The following is a 21,697-nucleotide window of genomic DNA, read 5'->3' on the forward strand; positions in this document are numbered from 1 at the left end:
GCCTCAGGACTACCTGGCATGATGACACCTTGCTGTCCCCAGTCTACCTGGCCGTGCTGCTGCTCCAGTTTCAACTGTTCTGCCTGCGGCTATGGAATCCTGACCTGTTCACCGGACGTGCTACCTGTCCCAGACCTGCTGTTTTCAACTCTCTAGAGACAGCAGGAGCGGTAGAGATACTCTGAATGATCTGACATTTACTCCTGAGGTGCTGACCTGTTGCACCCGCGACAACCACTGTGATTATTATTATTTGACCATGCTGGTCATCTATGAACATTTGAACATCTTGGCCATGTTCTGTTATAATCTCCACCAGGCACAGCCAGAAGAGGACTGGCCACCCCACATAGCCTGGTTCCTCTCTAGGTTTCTTCCTAGGTTCTGGCCTTTCTATGGAGTTTTTTCTAGCCACTGTGCTTCTACACCTGCTTTGCTTGCTGTTTGCGCTTTTAGGCTGGGTTTCTGTACAGCACTTTGCGATATTAGCTGATGTAAGTAGGGCTTTATAAATACATTTGATTTTATAAAACTACTAAACGGTACCACTCTCCCCTGTATATAGCCATGTTATTGTTATTTTACTGTGGTACTTTTTTTAGCAAATATGTTCTTACTTTAAAAATAATTCTGCATTGTTGGTTTAATGGCTTGTTAGTAAGCATTTCATGGTAAGGTCTACAGCTGTAGTATTCAGCACATGTGACAAATAAAATGTTATTTGTTTTAACAGTTGTTAAGGTGCTGCCTAACTACATTCAAGTAAAGAAAACAACAATATTTTTTAAATGTCAAAATAACTGTCTTTTCAAGTACAATTTACAAAGCAACCTACTGCCTATTTCCCAATGATTTTTCAGTTTATCTTTGCAGAATCTACCAGATTAAATGACAAGTTGTCATGGACACTCAGACCCCCATTTACTTTGAACTAACATCAGACGCTGTTGTACTAACAGAGTTCTGAAGGGGCTTAGGCATTATTTTGGGAGGAGTGGGCTGGGGTGGCACCAAGGCCCTCTGCATGGGTCAGCTCACACACACACACACACACACACACACACACACACACACACACACACACACACACACACACACACACACACACACACACACACACACACACACACACACACACACACACACACACACACACACACACACACTGTGTGCATAGGTAACAAGGCTGCCCTAGTATAAATATGACCTGCAGCCAATGGAACTGAAATTCCTTCACACGCTCTTGCTCTCCCTCTGTCACACCCACAGTAGGTATAGTGTCACCAATAGCGTAAGTTAGCCTTGGTGTGCTTTTAGGCTGCACCTTTCAAATCTTTTGAGTGATCTAGCAGAGTCTAGGAGACCCAATGCAGACGATTCTTCATCAGTCTTCTGGGTGACATAGAGGCCTGCCTGCCTGCCCTACCTGGTACCTGCTTGCCTTCCTGCCTGGTGCCTCTCCTGGCCCATCAGAAAACACCAGACACCTGCAGGCTAACAGAAGAGGAGTCTGGGCTAACTGGACCAGACATCATCATCACCACTAGTCTACATTACATCTGTTGCTGTCCTGTCCTGTCTACACTCAGCAATAGTCTCATCCTTGCCAGAGACCACCCAGAGACCAGCACACCTTGGCCCAGGTAAGGAGTTGGACAGGAAGTCGGCATTCACTTTCTGTGGGGTCTGTGTGTAAGAAAAAGAAAGAAACAGAACTGGCTCCAGGGTGTGTTCTTATGGCTGATTTATCAGGTGCTGTTCACTCTGTGTTGGTCTTATTGTATGTTTTCAGAAAGAAAATGACTTTGCAGTTACCATGCCTTCAGAAAGAAAATGACTTTGCAGTTACCATGCCTTCAGAAAGAAAATGACTTTGCAGTTACCATGCCTTCAGAAAGAAAATTACTTTGCAGTTACCATGCCTTCAGAAAGAAAATGACTTTGCAGTTACCATGCCTTCAGAAAGAAAATGACTTTGCAGTTACCATGCCTTCAGAAAGAAAATGACTTTGCAGTTACCATGCCTTCAGAAAGAAAATGACTTTGCAGTTACCATGCCTTCAGAAAGAAAATGACTTTGCAGTTACCATGCCTTCAGAAAGAAAATGACTTTGCAGTTACCATGCCTTCAGAAAGTATTCACACTCCTTTACTTTTTTCCACATTTGTTGTGTTACAGCCTGAATTTAAAATGGATAAAAAAATACTTTTATTTTGTCACTGGTCTAAATACAATACCCCCATAATGTCAAAGTGGATTTATGTTCAAAATATATATATATATATATATGAAAAGCTGAAATGTCTTGAGTCAATAAGACTTCAACCCATTTGTTATGGCAAGCCTAAATAAGTTCAGTAGTAAACATTTTCTGAACAAGTCACATAGTAAGATACATGGACTCACTCTGTGTGAAATAGTAGTGTTTAACATGATTTTGAATGACTACCTCATCTCTGTACCCCACACATACGATTGTCTGTAAGTGAAATCAAACACAGATTCAACCTATTGGTTATTGGGTCAAATAAAATAAAGCAGACATTAAATATCCCTTTGAGCATGGTGAAGTTATTAATTGCACTTTTGATGGTGTATCAATACACCCAGTCACTAAAAAGATACAGGCATACTTCACATTGTCTTTGTCACATGTGCCAAATACAACAGGTATACCTTACCGTGAAATACTTATAAGCCCTTAACCAACAATGGAGTTTTAAGAAAACTAAATGTAAAAAAATATATTTACGAAATAAACTAAAGTAATAAATAAAAGAGCAACAGTAAAATAATAACGAGGATATGTACAGGGAGTACCGGTACCGAGTCAATGTACGGGGGTACAGGTTAGTCGAGGTAATATGTAAGCTGTTCACCAGCCTTATGCCTTGGGGGTAGAAGCTGTTCACCAGCCTTATGACTTGGGGGTAGAAGCTGTTCACCAGCCTTATGGCTTGGGGGTAGAAGCTGTTCACCAGCCTTATGGCTTGGGGGTAGAAGCTGTTCACCAGCCTTATGGCTTGGGGGTAGAAGCTGTTCACCAGCCTTATGGCTTGGGGGTAGAAGCTGTTCACCAGCCTTATGGCTTGGGGGTAGAAGCTGTTCACCAGCCTTATGCCTTGGGGGTAGAAGCTGTTCACCAGCCTTATGGCTTGGGGGTAGAAGCTGTTCACCAGCCTTATGGCTTGGGGGTAGAAGCTGTTCACCAGCCTTATGGCTTGGGGGTAGAAGCTGTTCACCAGCCTTATGGCTTGGGGGTAGAAGCTGTTAAGAAGCCTTTTGGACCTAGAGTTGGAGCTCCGGTACTGCTTGCCATGCAGTAGCAGAGAGAACAGTCTATGACTAGGGTGGCTGGAGTCTTTGGCAATTTTTAGGGCCTTCTTCTGACACCACCTGGTAAAGAGGTCCTGGATGGCAGGAAGCTTTGCCCTAGTGATCTACTGGGCCGTACGCATTACCCTCTGTAGTGCCTTGGGGTCGGTGGCTGAACAGTTGCCATACCAGGCTGTGATGCAACCAGGATGCTCTCAATGGTGCAGCTGTAAAACATTTTGAGGATCTGAGGACCCAAATCTTTTCAGTCTCCTGAGGGGGAATAGGCGTTGTTGTGCACTCTTCACAACTTTCTTGGTGTGTTTTTGCACCATGATAGTTTGTTGGTGATGTGGACACCAAGGAACTTGAAACTCTCAACCTGCTCTACTATAGCCCCGTCGATGAGAATGGGGCCATGCTCGGCCCTCCTTTTCCTGTAATACACGATCATCTCCTTTATCTTGATCACGTTGAGGGAGAGGTTGTTGTCCTGGCACCACACTTCAAGGTGACTGTCCTATAGGCTGTCCCGCTGTTGTTGGTGAACAGGCCTACAACCGTTGTGTCGTAGGCAAACTTAATGATGGTGTTGGAGTCGTGCTTGACCACGCAGTCTTGGGTGAACAGGAGGGGACTAAGCACGCACCCCAAAGGGGCCCCCGAGTTGAGGATTAGTGTAGCAAATGTGTTGTTGTCTACCCTTACTACTTGGGGACGGCCCGTCAGGAAGTCCAGGATCCAGTTGTAGAGGGAGGTGTATAGTCCCAGGGTCCTTAGCTTAATGATGAGCTTTGAGGGCACTATGGTGTTGAATGCTGAGCTGTAGTCAATGAACAGCATTCTCACATAGGTGTTTATTTTGCCCAGGTGGGAAAGTGCAGTGTTGCGTGCAATAGAGATTGCGTGATCCGTGGATCTGTTGGGGCGGTATGCAAATTGGAGTGGGTCTAGGGTTTCTGGGATGATGGTGTTGTTGTGAGCCATGACCAGCCTTTCAAAACTTAAGGAAGGAAATTGCTCAGGGATTTCACCATGAGGCCAAAACAGTTACAGAGTTTAATGGCTGTGATAGGACAAAACTGAGGATCGATTAACAACATTTTAGTTACTCCACAATACTAACCTAACTGACAGAGTGAAAAGAAGGAAGCCTGTAAAGAAAAAAAACTATTCTGTAATGCTGCAAAAAATGTTGCGAAGCAATTAACATTTTGTCCTGAATACAAAGTGTTTATGTTTGGGCCAAATCCAATGCAACACATTACTGAGTACCACTCTCCATATTTTCAAGCATTTTCGAGGAATTCTTGGTTCTGGCTGCTTTCCAAGAGACTCTGGGAGATGAATTCCCCTTTCAGCAGGACAATAACCTAAAACACAAGGCCAAAAACACTGGAGTTGCTTACCAAGACGACATTGAATGTCCCTGAGTGGCCAGGTTTGACTTAAATCTACTTTAAAATCTATGGCAAGACCTGAAAATGGTTGTCTAGCAATGATCAACAACCAATTTGACAGAGCTTTAAGAATTTTGAGAAGAAGAATGGGCAAATTTCACCCTTTGAAAGCTCTTATGCACTTACCCAGAAAAACTCACAGCTGTAATCACTGCCAAAGGTGCTTCTAAAATTTTTTTTTTTAAATCCTCTTAAATCATGTTTTCACTTTGTTATTAGGGGGTATTGTGTGTAGAATTTCTTTTGAAGTCCGGCTGTAGCACAAGAAAATGTGGAATAAGTCAAGGGGTACGAACACTTTATGAAGGTACTGTGTCTTATGGGGTAAAGGTCTATGGGGTTATGTTTTATGAAGAGAGATCAAGCACCATCAGGCAAGCTACTCCAAAAATATAGTTTGCCATGCTACCAATTACTTCACACTGGAAGAAGTTAAGCTACACTAAAACTACCCTTAAGAAAAATATAGTTGACTAAAGTTACTTTGAAAAAGAAAACTGACCAAAAATATGAACTCAACATGTAAAGTGTCAGTCCCATGTTTCATGAGCTGAAATAGAAGATCCCAGAAATGTTCCATACGGTATACACAGAAAGCACTTTTCTCCAAAATTTTGTGAACAAATGTGTTCACATCATTGATGTCAACGTTGTGAACAGAGTGCACCATGGTGGCGGGGAGTTGTGGTATGGGCAGGCATAAGCTAGGAACAACGAACACAATTGCATTTTATCGATGACCATTTGAATGAACAGAGATTCCGTGACGAGCCCATTGCCGTGCCATTCATCCGCCACCATCACCTCATGTTTCAGCATGATAATGCACGGCCACATGTCGCAAGGATCTGTACACAATTCCTGGAAGCTGAAAATGGCCCAGTTCTTCCATGGCCTGCATACTCACCAGACATGTCACCCACTGAGCACGTTTGGGATCCTTTGGATTGACGTGTACGACAGTTTGTTTCAGTTTCCGCCAATATCCAGCATCTTTGCACAGCAATTGAAGAGGAGTGGGACAACATTCCACAGGCCACAATCAATAGCCTGATCAACTCTATGAGAAGGAGATGTGTCGCGCTGCATGAGGCAAATGGTGGTCACACCAGATACTGACTGGTTTTCAATTCCATGTCCCTACTTAAAAAAAAATATTGCTATCTGTGACCAACAGATGCTTATCTGGGGCCTAATGAATGTATTTCAGTTGACTGGTTTCTTTATATGCACTGTAACTCAGTAAAATCATTGAAATTATTGAAATTATTGCATGTTGCAGTGTAGGTCACTACATCCAAAATACTTAATAAATACTTATTATATGTCAATCTGAATTGCAAGAACAGATCACTTTGGGTCATATGTTAACAGAAAGTGTAATGTAGTGTATTAAACACAAAAACAATGTTTCAAATGAGAATTAGGCAGGTCTGATGCCAAAAAATAAAGGAAATGATTATTACTTCACCCACATTTTATTTTTAAAGTAGTGTGTATGTCACGCCCTGACCTTAGAGATCCTTTATTCTCTATTTTGAGTTAGGTCGGGGTGTGACTAGGGTGGGCATCCTAGTTTTGTTATTTCTATGTTGGCCTGGTATGGTTCCCAATCAGAGGCAGCTGTCTATCGTTGTCTCTGATTGGGGATCATATTTAAGCAGCCTTTTCCCACCTGTTTGTTGTGGGATCTTGTTTTTTGGTTAGTTGCCTGTGAGCACGCCATTAGCGTCACGTTTCGTTACTCTTTATTGTTTTTGTGAGTTTCATCGAATAAACATGTGGAACTCTACGTACGCTTCGCCTTGGTCCATTTATTCCAACGATCGTGACAGTGTAGTTCCAGTAGTTCGCTGCACCGCTACGTGGTAAAAACCGTATCAAGTACTGACAAACACTACCAAGATTTTAATTTAGTTAAATTACCGCAAAATGTAGTTAAATGACTAGTTTAACTAAATGTAGCTCACTATGACCCAACACTATCAAACACATACAGTTTGTAGCTCTTATGCTGATAAAGATGTACATATTCTAATTTCCTGAGTTATACCACACAATTTGGTATTTTAGTTTATTGTATTTTATTCAACATTAAGATACTACAGAATCTGTGCTATTACATCCATCTGTGTATTTTGGATGTGTGTCAATCAATATAGTAATCACCAGTCAATCACAAATGTGGCCACAAACCAATTTATCTGGCATATTATACAAAGTATCTTTCCAATAGGAGATACTGGAGGATCCCAACAGTAATAAAAATTAGGCCAGAAAAGTATAGGCACCTGATGGTTTTAGGTTGTACAGAAAAGTAGCTGTTTTGGTTTGGCTGCTACCCAACCCATAACACCATAGCACATGAATATGTCTCAAAATAAATAACAAAGTGCATTTCGCCCACATCATTTTCAGGGATAGAAAAGATAAAGGGTGCGGGTGCTCAAGAGCTCTCCACACTCAAAACATCAAATTCAGAGTAATAAATCAGCAATGAAATATTTAGAAAATATAAAAAAGGTAGTAGACACCCCTCTCTGAAGATCCTGGCCTGGTGCCATTGCAGGTGGAAATGGTCCTGTCACAAGAATAGCAAAATAGCGTGACACAGAAATAAACCATTCACTCTAGTTCATACCAATCCCTTCTAAGCAAGGAAATAAAAACCAACATCCCTCATTCAAATCCAGTCATGTAGATTCAACCACTATTGTTCATTGATTGATTTATACCAGAGGGCATTGTTACCCTGGAAAGGGTAAGGGGATACTGGGCTTCCATAACATGTATGTAGGGATATGTCACAATTAATATATTAGAGATACTTTACATGGTGATGAAATGCTTCTTGATTCTTGCTTACCTTTCTGGGGTCTTTCCAGGTGTCCATAAAGACAGAGGGGAATAACTCAAGAGACTTCATTGGAAAGTAGTCCATATGAAATATGTCCAGAAGTGTGTCCCAGGGACATGCTTTCTCATGCTTCACATGCAAATATACAGTATATGTGAATGCTCCTGGGTGATACAGTCGTCATGGATGATTAATATTCATTCGACAGTGAGTCAAGAAGTTATGAAGCAGCTTTTACTGTTTTCTGCAATTACAGTATGTTTCTGTGTTATAGGTCATCCCCCAAATATTTATGTCCACCAAAAAATGTCTAGACTTATTATTTTTATTTTGTCGAATTTTTTTTCACCCTTATTTAACCAGGTGGGCTAGTTGAGAACAAGTTCTTATTTACAACTGCGACCTGGCCAAGATAAAGAAAAGCAGTTCGACACATACATCAACACAGAGTTACACATGGAATAAACAAACATACAGTCAATAATACAGTAGAGTCTATCTAAAGTCTATATACAGTGTGTGCAGGTAATCAAATTGCTACCCGGACTATTTGCATTGTGTGGCCCCCAACCCCTCTTTTCAGGCTGCTACTCTCTGTTTATCATATATGCTTAGTCACTTTAACTATACATTCATGTACATACTACTGCAATTGGGCCGACCAACCAGTGCCCCCCCGCACATTGGCTAACCGGGCTATCTGCATTGTGTACCACCCACCACCAGCCAACCCCTCTTTTACGCGACCACTACTCTCTGTTCATCAAATATTCATAGTCACATTAACCATATCTACATGTACACACTACCTCAGTCAGCCTGACTAACCGGTGTCTGTATGTAGCCTCGCTACTTTTATAGCCTCGCTACTGTATACAGCCTGTCTTTTTACTGTTGTTTTATTTCTTTACCTACCTATCGTTCACCTAATACATTTTTTGTACTATTGGCTAGAGCCTGTAAGTAAGCATTTCACTGTAAGGTCTACACCTGTTGTATTCGGTGGACGTGGAAAATAAACTTTGATTTGCAAATGAGGTAGGATAAGGGAGGTAAAGGCAATAAATAGGCCATGGTGGCGAAGTAATTACAATATAGCAATTAAACACTGGAATGGTTGATGTGCAGAAGATGAATGTGCAAGTAGAGATACTGTGGTGCAAAGGAGCAAAATAAATAAATACAGTATGGGGATGAGGTAGTTGGATGGGCAATTTACAGATGAGCTATGTACAGGTGCAGTGTGAGCTGATCTGTGAGCTGCTCTGATAGCTGGTGCTTAAGGCTAGTGAGGGAGATATTAGTCTCCAGCTTCAGTGATTTTTGCAGTTCGTTCCAGTCATTGACAGCAGAGAACTGGAAGGAAAGGCGGCCAAAGGAAGATTTGGCTTTGGGGGTGACCAGAGAGATATACCTGCTGGAGCATGTGCTACGGGTGGGTGCTGCTATGGTGACCAGTGAGCTGAGATAAGGCGGGGCTTTACCTAGCAGAGACTTGTAGATGACCTGGAGCCAGTGGGTTTGGCGGCAAGTATGAAGCGAGGGCCAGCCAACGAGAGGGTACAGGTCGCAGTGGTGGGTAGTATATGGGGCTTTGGTGACAAAACGGATGGCACTGTGATAGACTGCATCCAATTTGTTGAGTATAGTGTTGGAGGCTATTTTGTAAATTACATCGCCAAAGTCAAGGATCGGTAGGATTGTCAGTTTTACGAGGGTATGTTTGGCAGCATGAGTGAAGGATGCTTTGTTTGCGAAATAGGAAGCCAATTCTAGATTTAATTTTGGATTAGAGATGCTTAATGTGTGTCTGGAAGGATAGTTTACAGTCTAACCAGACCCCTAGGTATTTGTAGTTGTCCACATATTCTAAGTCAGAACCATTCAGAGTAGTGATGCTGGACTGGCGGGCAGGTGTAGGCAGCGATCGGTTGAATAGCATGCATTTTGTTTTACTTGCATGTAAGAGCAGTTGGAGGCCACAGAAGAGAGTTGTATGGCATTGAAGCCCATCTGGAGGTTAGTTAACACAATGTTCAAAGAAGGGCCAGAGGTATACAGATATTTTACTCATTCCAAGACTTCCCCATTTGAAGTTTAATAGTGTGAGGTATATGCCCTCAGAGGGGAAGAGAGCTAGGGGACAGAACATGTTTGTGTCATTGTTATAAAGATTTCAATTGTTACTGAATGACTGATCTTAATAATGACACATTGATCTATTATGAACTCTCACCACGAATATTTAAAATGAGTCCCATTCATTGTACTTTTCTCTGCACACATATTGTATTTTTTTAATGTGTTTTCAATATCTCTTCATTATTGACACAAGCTTCTTGGGTCTTTACTTTTTGAACAGACCTCATATAAAACACCTGGTTATCAGTGTGTTAAAGATTTCCTCTGACCTCAATTGTAGTTCCTGGTTAAATAAAGGTTAAATAAAACATTATGACATGGTGTAAGGAGAGTCAAATGGCTGTATTAGGTTATATTTCTTTCATCAAAGACTATTTCCTGGGAACAGCAGACTTTGCTGGGTATATGTAGCTTCCCAGCATTCTCTTGTTGCGGTAGGAGCCTGCCGTAGAGCGCAATCATTATCTTTTCTTTTCTTTCGTCTCGGAACTGTTCTTTCATTCGTCGGTTCCAAGTTTCCCGTGAGAAACAATGACAACGAATCCCTGTGGCTCCAGATTTCTCTTTAAACCGTACACATTTACACACACAGCAAACATGCCTGACTATATATACTTCTTTAACCCCAAAATCAAACAGAGGAGCCCTTTGGAGGAGCACAGGGAGAGGACTTAACAAGGGAAATGTGGTGACTGTTGTATTTCCCTATATCTAGTACTTATGCCAACTTTTGTCTCAAAGAGTCATTTTAAACCAGATACAACAGTCTTGTAAAAGACCAAGCAGTCAGGGTATTTGACTCCTGTTCCTGAGAAAATCACTAGTCACTAGCATCCTAATATTGAAATGGAAAAACCTTTGGATATACAGTACTTAATGTTAAACACATGATTTATATTAAAGAAATGTTTTGCCTTAATGAGCTTCTCATAGGGATAGGACCCAAAACAATAAGTGTTACTTAACCTGACCACCCATCCTACATACTACATGTCTCCATAGAGGACCTGTCATAGTAAAGCTGGTTAGGAACCACAGAGACTCTAGCTGAACATCAAGCTGAGATGCAGAGTAAACCAAGAAAGAAAAGAAAGAGGAATGAATTTAGTTACCAGGGATGATGGCTGCCTTCACGGCTATAGTCCCTCTGACTGTGTGTCTAAGGCCTGCTCTGAATGGTTACCAGGGATGATGGCTGCCTTCACGGCTATAGTCCCTCTGACTGTGTGTCTAAGGCCTGCTCTGAATGGTTACCAGGGATGATGGCTGCCTTCACGGCTATAGTCCCTCTGACTGTGTGTCTAAGGCCTGCTCTGAATGGTTACCAGGGATGATGGCTGCCTTCACGGCTATAGTCCCTCTGACTGTGTGTCTAAGGCCTGCTCTGAATGGTTACCAGGGATGATGGCTGCCTTCATGGATATAGTCCCTCTGACTGTGTGTCTAAGGCCTGCCCTGGATGGTTACCAGGGATGATGGCTGCCTTCATGGATATAGTCCCTCTGACTGTGTCTAAGGCCTGCCCTGGATGGTTACTAGGGATGATGGCTGCCTTCACATCTATAGTCCCTCTGACTGTGTGTCTGACCTGTCCAGCAAATGGAGCAGATCCTATTTCTCCTGAAATGAATATCACCGTCTTGACCAAACTCATTTAGAGATCAGGCAGGCCCTTAATCCTTCCCCTGGGGAGCATGTTTGCGCCTCTTTCTCCCGTCCCCTCTCCTTTTGGAAAAAGCTAACATGGCTACGTTTGCCAGGCTAATGGGCTTAGTGCAAGCTGTTACAGAGGAGAGTGGACACACAGCAGGCTAGCAGGGACACTGCCTGGTGCTTTTTTTCATCTGACCCCTGATGAAGGGAAAACTCAGTGGGTTATCCCTAGACCCTTAGCGGGACATTGGGAGATAAAAGGAGGAATGGGGGAGGGGGTAGACTGGGGGTTGGAGACACAGAGAATAGAGAAATAGAGAGAGAAAGAGGAAAGAGTAGAACTATTTTGGGGAGGATAACTTCATTTCCTTTAGGGTGGTTACAGCTCTGGGACTGATACAGAGTTGTTGTAGGTCTGTCAAGTGTGTTCCTGCAAGGATTATTTGGGTAATGCTAAACAAGCCTTTTTCCCACCCCAGGGAATATTCTATGACAAGTTTCTTCATTTCTTTGATAAAACAACAATATAACAAGTGGAAAAATGGATCAACTTAAATCTATTGTCCTTATTGATGGCTTCGGTGGCTGTTGCTGGGTGTGGCACGGTAGTGTTATATCTGGTTTATTAATACCTTGGCTCACAGTCTCTTTGGACAAACAAAGCATGTCACTCTTTGAGCATGTGCTATGTGAGAGCAGGCATCTTTTAACATAGCACAACTACTGATAACCCTGTCTGTATGAAACCTATGCTCCTTCCCTTCTACAACCTGTGGCAGCAGGTAGCCAGGTACACTTAACCATAGTGAGGTCATCCTGTGATTACACTGGCATCCTCTTGATGTTGACTTAGGATGGACATTTAAAGCCAGTAGAAATGCACCTGTGAAGAAAATGTTCTAAAGGTTTTTCCTGTTCAGGTCACGTGTTGAGAAATACCTCTGGGACATTTTACATGAAGCAGGGAAAACTACTGAAACCAACATGTAGGTAAACAGAGTGAATTGACACAAGGGTGCTCTGGAGTCACACCCGGCACCGCAGTCCATCTGGAGGACTCACACCCACAATCCCCTGGAGGACTCACACCCACAATCCCCTGGAGGACTCACACCCACAATCCCCTGGAGGACTCACACCCACAATCCCCTGGAGGACTCACACCCACAATCCCCTGGAGGACTCACACCCACAATCCCCTGGAGGGCTAACACCCACAATCCCCTGGAGGGCTAACACCCACAATCCCCTGGAGGACTCACACCCACAATCCCCTGGAGGACTCACACCCACAATCCCCTGGAGGACTCACACCCACAATCCCCTGGAGGACTCACACCCACAATCCCCTGGAGGACTCACACCCACAATCCCCTGGAGGACTCACACCCACAATCCCCTGGAGGGCTAACACCCACAATCCCCTGGAGGGCTAACACCCACAATCCCCTGGAGGACTCACACCCACAATCCCCTGGAGGACTCACACCCACAATCCCCTGGAGGGCTAACACCCACAATCCCCTGGAGGACTCACACCCACAATCCCCTGGAGGACTCACACCCACAATCCCCTGGAGGACTCACACCCACAATCCCCTGGAGGACTCACACCCACAATCCCCTGGAGGGCTAACACCCACAATCCCCTGGAGGACTCACACCCACAATCCCCTGAAGGACTCACACCCACAATCCCCTGGAGGACTCACACCCACAATCCCCTGGAGGACTCACACCCACAATCCCCTGGAGGACTCACACCCACAATCCCCTGGTTTTCAGTGAAAGAGTCTTTTACGTTTTTCTGTCCGACATTGAACTGATTTGAATATGAAATAAGAGAGCTAGTGCGTGCTATTGCTCATTCCCACTTAAATAAAGAAACACTTGTTTACTTTGGGTCAACAAGGAGGCTATGCGAAAGTGTCAGAGAATTATCCGCATAGCACTCAGCTGAAATGGTGTTGCAGGATCAAACACCATTTGATGACAAACCGTTGTTATTCATTATTTCATCATCTAAACTTTATGAATGTGGCCAATGCACTGTATCTTCACACCTACAGTATATAAACATATCAAATATAAAATACTGATGTACTACTTTGACCTTTGACCTGTAAATATTCACGACTATTGTAAACTATATTTCCATTCCAGGAGGCAGCAGCCATGTCGAGTCCGGGGGAGAGTCTATCATCAGAGGGCAGCAGCTCATTGTTACCGCCCTGCCTAGGTCTGCCCGAGAGAAACATGGGACCCAGGGTCGGGGCTGCCTGGGAGATGGAGGACACCAAGCCCTGCATGGAGGCTCTGGAGCATTGTGGGTTTCCAGGCCTCTACCTGTCCTGCTTCGACATGCTCTTTACTGAGGACTCCGCCTGGCTGGTGAAGGTGTCCGAGGCCTCCCCGGGTCTGGCCGGCGCCGTGCCTGTCCCTGTACCCAGGACGGCGCACGGAGAGGAGCCAGAGCAGTGCCCCGTCATCGACAGCCAGGCCCTGGGGCTCTCCCCGGGGCTAGAGGGCCAGGAGGAGGAGCGATCCCTGGAGCAGGTCCAGAGCATGGTGGTCGGAGAGGTTCTGAAGGACATTGAGACGGCCTGCAAGCTGCTCAACATCACCCCAGGTAGGTACTGGTAATGTAGTAAGCTGCCACTCTCATTCTAGATGTAACGGTCTGAGTGTAGTGGGTGAGGAGTCATGCGCAGGAAGCAGAGAGTTCAGGGGAGTGCTATTTTAATGCACAGAGAAACGGCGAACATAAGCCAACCCTCACGAAAACACAGTGCGTAATGAACAAACAAATGCCCCAAACAGGGGGACTTAAACTGTCCAGAAAAACCCCACAAAATGGGAAAACACAAAACCCATAGACGTGCACACAAGTACACCAAACAGACGGTCACAATAATTAATCCCGCACAAGGAACCATGCGGGCCGGCTGACTAATAAAGCCTTACTACTAACTACCTAACTCAAAACAGGTGCACTCAATAAACACATAAGGAGGGGGAGGAAATAATCAGTGGCAGCTAGTAGGCCGGTGACGACGACCGCCGAGCGCCACCCGAACGGGAAGGGGAGTGTCCTTCGGTCGGAGTCGTGACACTAGAAATATTATTATTAGAGTTTATGGATATTTCTGTTTGAAGCTATGTTCTGTGGTGGATACTCATTCCATGTCCAATGTCCAATTAATTGATGGTTGTTACTAGAGGTCGACCAATTAATTGGAATGGCTGATTAATTAGGGCCGATTTCAAGTTTTCATAACAATCGGAAATCGGTAATTTTGGACGCCGATTTTACAGATTTTTTTATTTATGTATTATTATTATTTATTTATTTAATCTTTATTTAACTAGGCAAGTCAGTTAAGAACACATTCTTATTTTCAATGACGGCCTAGGAACGGTGGGTTAACTGCCTTGTTCAGGGGCAGAACGACAGATTTTTACCTTGTCAGCTCAGGGATTCAATCTTGCAACCTTACGGTTAACTAGTCCAACGCTCCAACCACCTGCCTCATGAGGAGCCCGTCTGTTACGGGAATGCAGTAAGAAGCCAAGGTAAGTTGCTAGCTAACATTAAACATAATCAATCATAATCACTAGTTATAACTACACATTGGTGATGATATTACTAGTTTATCTAGAGTGTCCTGCGTTGCATATAATCGATGCAGTGTGCATTCGTGAAAAAGGACTGTCGTTGCTCCAACGTGTACCTAACCATAAACACCAATGCCTTTCTTAAAATCAATACACAGAAGTATATATTTTTAAACCTGCATATTTAGCTAAAAGAAATCCAGTTTAGCAGGCAATATAACCAGGTGAAATTGTGTCACTTCTCTTGCGTTCATTGCACGCAGAGTCAGGGTATATGCAACAGTTTGGGCTGCCTGGCTCATTGCGAACTAATTTGCCAGAATGTTACGTAATTATGACATAACATTGAAGGTTGTGCAATGTAACAGGAATATTTAGACTGATGGATGCCACCCATTAGATAAAATACGGAACGGTTCCATATTTCACTGAAAGAATAAACGTCTTGTTTTCGAGATGATAGTTTCTAGGTTTGACCATATTAATGACCTAAGGCTCGTATTTCTGTGTGTTATTATATTATAATTAAGTCTATGATTTGATAGAGCAGTCTGACTGAGCAATGGTAGGCACCAGCAGGCTCGTAAGCATTCATTCAAACAGCACTTTTGTGCATTTTGCTAGCAGCTCTGCTGTTTCTGACTTCAAGCCTATCAACTCCCGAGATTAGGCTGGTGTAACAATGTGATGTGAAATGGCTAGCTAGTTAGCGGGGTGCGCGCTAATAGCGTTTCAAATGTCACTCGCTCTGAGACTTGGAGTAGTTGTTCCCCTTGCTCTGCATGGGTAACGCTGCTTCGAGGGGGGCTGTTGTCTTTGTGTTCCTGGTTCGAGCCCAGGTAGGAGCGAGGAGAGGTACGGAAGCTATACTGTTACACTGGCAATACTAAAGTGCCTATAAGAACATCCAAAGGTATATGAAATACAAATGGTATAGAGAGACATAGTCCTATAATCCCTTAATAACTACAACCTAAAACTTCTTACCTGGGAATATTGAAGACTCATGTTAAAAGGAACCACCAGCTTTCATATGTTCTGAGCAAGGAACTTAAATGTTAGCTTTCTTACATGGCACATATTGCACTTTTACTTTCTTCTCCAACACTTTGTTTTTGCATTATTTAAACACAATTGAACATTTTTCATTATTTATTTGAGGCTAAATTGATTTGATTGATGTATTATATTAAGTTAAAATAAGGGTTCATTCAGAATTGTTGTAATTGTCATTATTACAAATACAATTTAAAAATCGGCCGATTAATCGGTATCTGTTTTTTTTGGTCCTCCAATAATCTGTATCGGTATCGGCTTTGAAAAATCATAATCGGTCGACCTCTAGTTGTTACATCAGCATTCTGTGCATTTCATATTTGATGTGGGCTACAAACCATAGTCCATGCACTTTCTCCTAATTGTTATTCTATGGCTGCCATCGCTGCATGATCCTGTCTCCTTTTCAAGAGCATTAAAAGAAGGTTGACTGACGGAAAGCTCAGCCATAATTAAAGAAATCAAATGACAAATCAAATCAAATTTTATTTGTCACATGCTCCAAATACAACAGGTGAAATGCTTACTTACTACAAGCCCTTAACGAACAATGCAGTTCAAGAAATAGAGTTAAGAAAATATTTACTAAATAAAAAAATGTATTAAATGAAAAGTTACACAAGAAAATAACAATAACGATGCATAAGAGACCGTAGCAGCAACATTATGTACAAAATAAGTTACAAACAATGCGACAAAAGTAACAAAATAGCATATAATGTGCATCTGACTTGAAGTGTGCAGAGACTTTTTCCGGTTTCTCCAGTTTTTCCTTTTGCCTCCAGCACCTTCACTAATCAGCTGTGGGTGTGCGGTAGATTCTTATTATTATCTAATAGCATTAAGAACACCATGGCCGATCATTCTAGCGTATTCATGCATTACTGTCCAGGTATTGACAGAGGTATTGATGTATTGATTCAGAGCAGACAAGTCTCCCTGAGACAAAAGATACTCCTGCTGCTATATAATAATGGCTCGATGAAGAATGATATCTCTCTGACGCAAGTCATGTTTGTCTGCTCCAGGATCTGTATAATCCCAACCTTTGCATGCATTTAACACATACCCAACAGGACTTTATGGGAATGACGTTGTTGCTCGCCTGCCAGCCGTGTACACAGTACTTGGGTGAGGTCTGTTCAACTGGCAAAGCAAACAGCAGGTTGAAGGAATACAGTACTGTATGTGTACTGTAGGATGACTTCAGTCAGTCACACCCTGACATTTCAGAGCCCCTCATCCTGCTGCTGCTGCTGTTGTATCGAAAATGTGCTGTCATGGTGCGTTTCAACTGATGAAAACAATTGTAGAATACACAACAGAACAGTACCGTACCTTATGCAAACCACCATTCTCCCCAGCTCATGCCTGTGATTAGAGTTTACCCAGAGTGAACCTCACAGAGAAAATACTAGTCAAACAAACAGCTTGAGATGAAGACAGTGATAGGCCTCTGACTGACAGCATTTGTGTTTGTATATGTCTGCATACATACATATACATAGATACAGTGCCTTGCGAAAGTATTCGGCCCCCTTGAACTTTGCGGCCTTTTGCCACATTTCAGGCTTCAAACATAAAGATATAAAACTGTATTTTTTTGTGAAGAATCAACAACAAGTGGGACACAATCATGAAGTGGAACGACATTTATTGGATATTTCAAACTTTTTTAACAAATCAAAAACTGAAAAATTGGGCGTGCAAAATTATTCAGCCCCTTTACTTTCAGTGCAGCAAACTCTCTCCAGAAGTTCAGTGAGGATCTCTGAATGATCCAATGTTGACCTAAATGACTAATGATGATAAATACAATCCACCTGTGTGTAATCAAGTCTCCGTATAAATGCACCTGCACTGGGATAGTCTCAGAGGTCCGTTAAAAGCGCAGAGAGCATCATGAAGAACAAGGAACACACCAGGCAGGTCCGAGATACTGTTGTGAAGAAGTTTAAAGCCAGATTTGGATACAAAAAGATTTCCCAAGCTTTAAACATCCCAAGGAGCACTGTGCAAGTGATAATATTAAGGCACTGTACATATAGGGAGGGATCTATTCAGGGTAGTTAAAGAGGGTTACCAAAACAACGATGAACACAGTAGAGATGCTAGATGTGTGTGTGGTCCCTATACCACAGTGTCACTTGATCTTTGATCTCACACACACACACATACGTTTTTTTTTTTAACCCTGAAAAGATCCTTCCCTATTGAAGGTCAACAGACATGCAGTTGACAGTTATCGTAAATGTTACTGCTAGTTAATAGTACTGCTAGCTAATAGTTTCTATAGATGCATAGGGGAAAAGTTATATTTTTATTGTTTTCATCTGTTATCCCCAGACCCCATGGAGTGGAGCTCGGGGAACGTTCAGAAGTGGTTGCTGTGGACAGAGCATCTGTACAGACTGCCTCAGGCTGGAAACACCTTCCAGGAGCAGACTGGGAAAGACCTGTGTGCCATGAGTGAAGAGGACTTCAGGCAGAGGGTCCCTCAGTGTGGAGACACTCTGCACGCCCACCTGGACATCTGGAAGTCAGGTGTGTTATAATAACTGTATGACTGGTGTGGACAGTCAGGTATGCTATAATACATGCAACATGTAAAGTGTTGGTCCCATATTTCATGAGGGAAGCTTACCTGCGTACTCGTCGTCCTCACCAGGGTCTTGACCTGACTGCAGTTCATGGAGCAACCGACTTGAATGGGAAAATACTCACCTTCGATGGCCGCTTGCACGCTGGAGAAGTGTGTACCAGGCAGATTGCAGACATTGTGTATGGCGTTGTGTGGGCGAGCAGTTTGCTGTCAACATTGCAAATAGAGTGCCCCATGGAGGCCATTTTCATCCACCCCCATCACCTCATGTTTCAACATGATAATGCACAGCCCCATATCGCAAGGATCTGTACGCAATTCCTGGAAGCTAAAAATGTTCCAGTTCTTCCACGGCCTGCATACTCACCAGACATGTCACACATTGAGCACGTTTGGATGCTCTGAATCGACGTGTACGACAGCGTGTTCTAATTTACGCCAATATCCAGCCACTTCGCACAGCCATTGAAGAGGAGTGGGACAACATTTCACAGGCCACAATCAACAGCCTTATCAACTCTATGCGAAGGAAATGTGTAGCACTGTATAACGCAAATGGTGTGGTTTTCTGATCCACACCCCTATTTTTTAAAGGGTATCTGTGACCAACAGATGCATATCTGTATTCCCAGTCCATAGAATAGGGCCTAATGAATTCATTTTGATTTACCTATTTCTTTACACGAACTGGAACTCAGTAAAATCTTTGACATTGTTCCATGTTGCGTTTATATTTTTTCTCAGTGTAGCTGCATGACTGTCATAGATATTCAGCTGTGTTATAATACTGTGGCTGTATGACTAGCGCAGAGAGTCAGCTGTGTTATAATACTGTGGCTGTATGACTAGCACAGACAGTCAGCTGTGTTATAATACTGTAGCTGAATGACTGGCGTAGACAGTCAGCTGTGTTATAATACTGTAGCTGTATGGCCGGCGTAGACAGTCAGCTGTGTTATAATACTGTGGCTGTATGGATGGCGTAGACAGTCAGCTGTGTTATAATACTGTAGCTGTATGACTAGCGTAGACAGTCTGCACATACTGTGCTACTGTTTTCTATAGTGAAGCTTGTATTATTCTGTTCAAACAATACAACAATTAATCTCTCTCTTTTTGTATCCTCTTCTTTCTCTCCCCACAGCTGCCTGGATGAAAGAGAGGTGTTCAGTTGGAGACAGCAAAATCACAGGTAGGTTTAGCCTAGTAGCTTTGTTAGGACAGAAAGTGACATGAATCTCGTTTCTCCAAGACCAGAGTGTTGTTGGCCCTTGGGAAGGAGTAGTGACAGTTGTGTTCATAGCTCCTAGGTAGAAGAGCAGAGGGTCATGTATAGTGCAGTCTTGTTGGCAAATATGTGTGTGTGTGCTCATCCCTCCCCCCTCTGTGCAGGCGGAGAAGAGCTGTGGTTGGAGGCAGACTCGTCGTGCTCAGGCCAGCCCATCCACCTGTGGCAGTTCCTCAGAGAGCTGCTCCTCAAACCCCACAACTACGGACGTTGCATCCGCTGGCTCAACAAGGAGAAAGGTGAGCAGGCAGGCTGTGTGACCGCCAACAACTGGGATGGGATAAGTTAAGAGAAGAGAACTATTTTCAACTCTGCAATAATCCATCCTCTTCTCTCTTCTAATGTTTATTATACTTTTCTAATTTCATCAAAAATATGGAAAATGACAATTGAATGGAGTGACAATGTATTCCATATCTAATCCCACTCTGCTGTCTGCCAGGTATTTTCAAAATCGAGGACTCTGCTCATGTGGCAAGACTCTGGGGACGGAGGAAGAACCGACCAGCGATGAACTATGACAAGCTGAGCCGCTCCATACGGCAGTATTACAAGAAGGGCATCATCCGCAAGCCTGACGTCTCCCAGAGACTGGTCTACCAGTTTGTCCACCCAGTATAAGGGGAAGGAGGAGGACAAAGGCCTACAAAGAAAGGACCACACGATCACACCTTGGTCTTGAACATTACACAACCAAGCTGAAAAGGGGTAAAACACATGCACTGGCCAATCCCTGTCAGTACACATACCCTTTGCCAGTACGGAAGTGTCAGCTGCCAAAGCTGGCAAATGAAGATTTTATTTTTTTAACGCAGAGAAGAAATTTGAGACAAAAATGTTAAGTGATCTTTCTGGACTGCCCCCCCCCCCCCCCCCCCACCACCACCCCCGCCCCCGCCATTTGAACTGCCTTTTTAATCTGCATGATCTGCCTGTCCTTGTTTTCCTATTGTGTAATTTAACCAATAATCAGTATCTTAAAACTACACTGTAGAATGAAGAACAGTTTGTTGTTTGTTAATTTATCAGATCTGGTCCCCGTCCTTCATCAGGGAATGTATTTAGAAGTTTTGCTTCAGTAGAATTCAGTTCTGGCTGTTATCCAGAGGAACAAACAGCTCCCTCTTTTTTTACTCATCACATGGCACACTTCGGAATTCTCCCGAAAGGCATTTACAATAGAAAATTAGAGCAGTTCACTGAACCTGAATGGGAGTGCATCAACAACTCCTTGACAGCAAACTCATACAGCCACCACAGTCATCCGACCCTCTCCTATATGCATGCTCCATTAACTTACAGTGGCAAGGAAAAGTATGTGAACCCTTTGGAATTACCTGGATTTTTGAATAAATTGGTCATAAAATTAGACGAACACAGTCTGCTTAAACTAATAACACACAAACAATTATACTTTCTACATTTATAGACAATTTGTCTTACTGTGGACGGATGAACATCAAGGCTTTTAGAGATACTTGTGTAACCCTTTCCAGCTTAATGCAAATCAACAATTCTTAATCTTAGGTCTTCTGAGAACTCTTTTGTTGTGAGTGTTTTTTCATAGGGCAAGGCAGCACTAACCAACATCTCCAATCTTGTCTCATTGATTGGACTCCAGGTTAGCTGACTCTTGACTCCAATTAGCTTTTGGAAAAGTCATTAGCCTTGGGGTTCACATACTTATTCCAACCTACACTGGGAATGT

The 21,697-nt window shown here is 43.1% G+C and overlaps 1 protein-coding gene across 1 annotated transcript; it reads left to right on the top strand.

The window, feature by feature from the left end:
* Window positions 1–1,244: 1,244 nt before the first annotated feature.
* LOC109866328 (SAM pointed domain-containing Ets transcription factor-like) lies at window positions 1,245–20,850 on the top strand. The gene is made up of 6 exons (XM_020454990.2): window positions 1,245–1,643; window positions 13,592–14,057; window positions 18,446–18,643; window positions 19,846–19,893; window positions 20,094–20,228; window positions 20,432–20,850. The coding sequence occupies exons 2-6, from the start codon at window positions 13,604–13,606 to the stop codon at window positions 20,608–20,610; spliced, it is 1,014 nt and encodes a 337-aa protein (XP_020310579.2). The 5' UTR covers window positions 1,245–1,643; window positions 13,592–13,603; the 3' UTR covers window positions 20,611–20,850.
* The last annotated feature ends 847 nt before the right edge of the window (window positions 20,851–21,697 follow it).

Source organism: Oncorhynchus kisutch, linkage group LG1 (genome assembly GCF_002021735.2).
Source record: "Oncorhynchus kisutch isolate 150728-3 linkage group LG1, Okis_V2, whole genome shotgun sequence".
NCBI classification, from domain to species: Eukaryota; Metazoa; Chordata; class Actinopteri; order Salmoniformes; family Salmonidae; genus Oncorhynchus; species Oncorhynchus kisutch.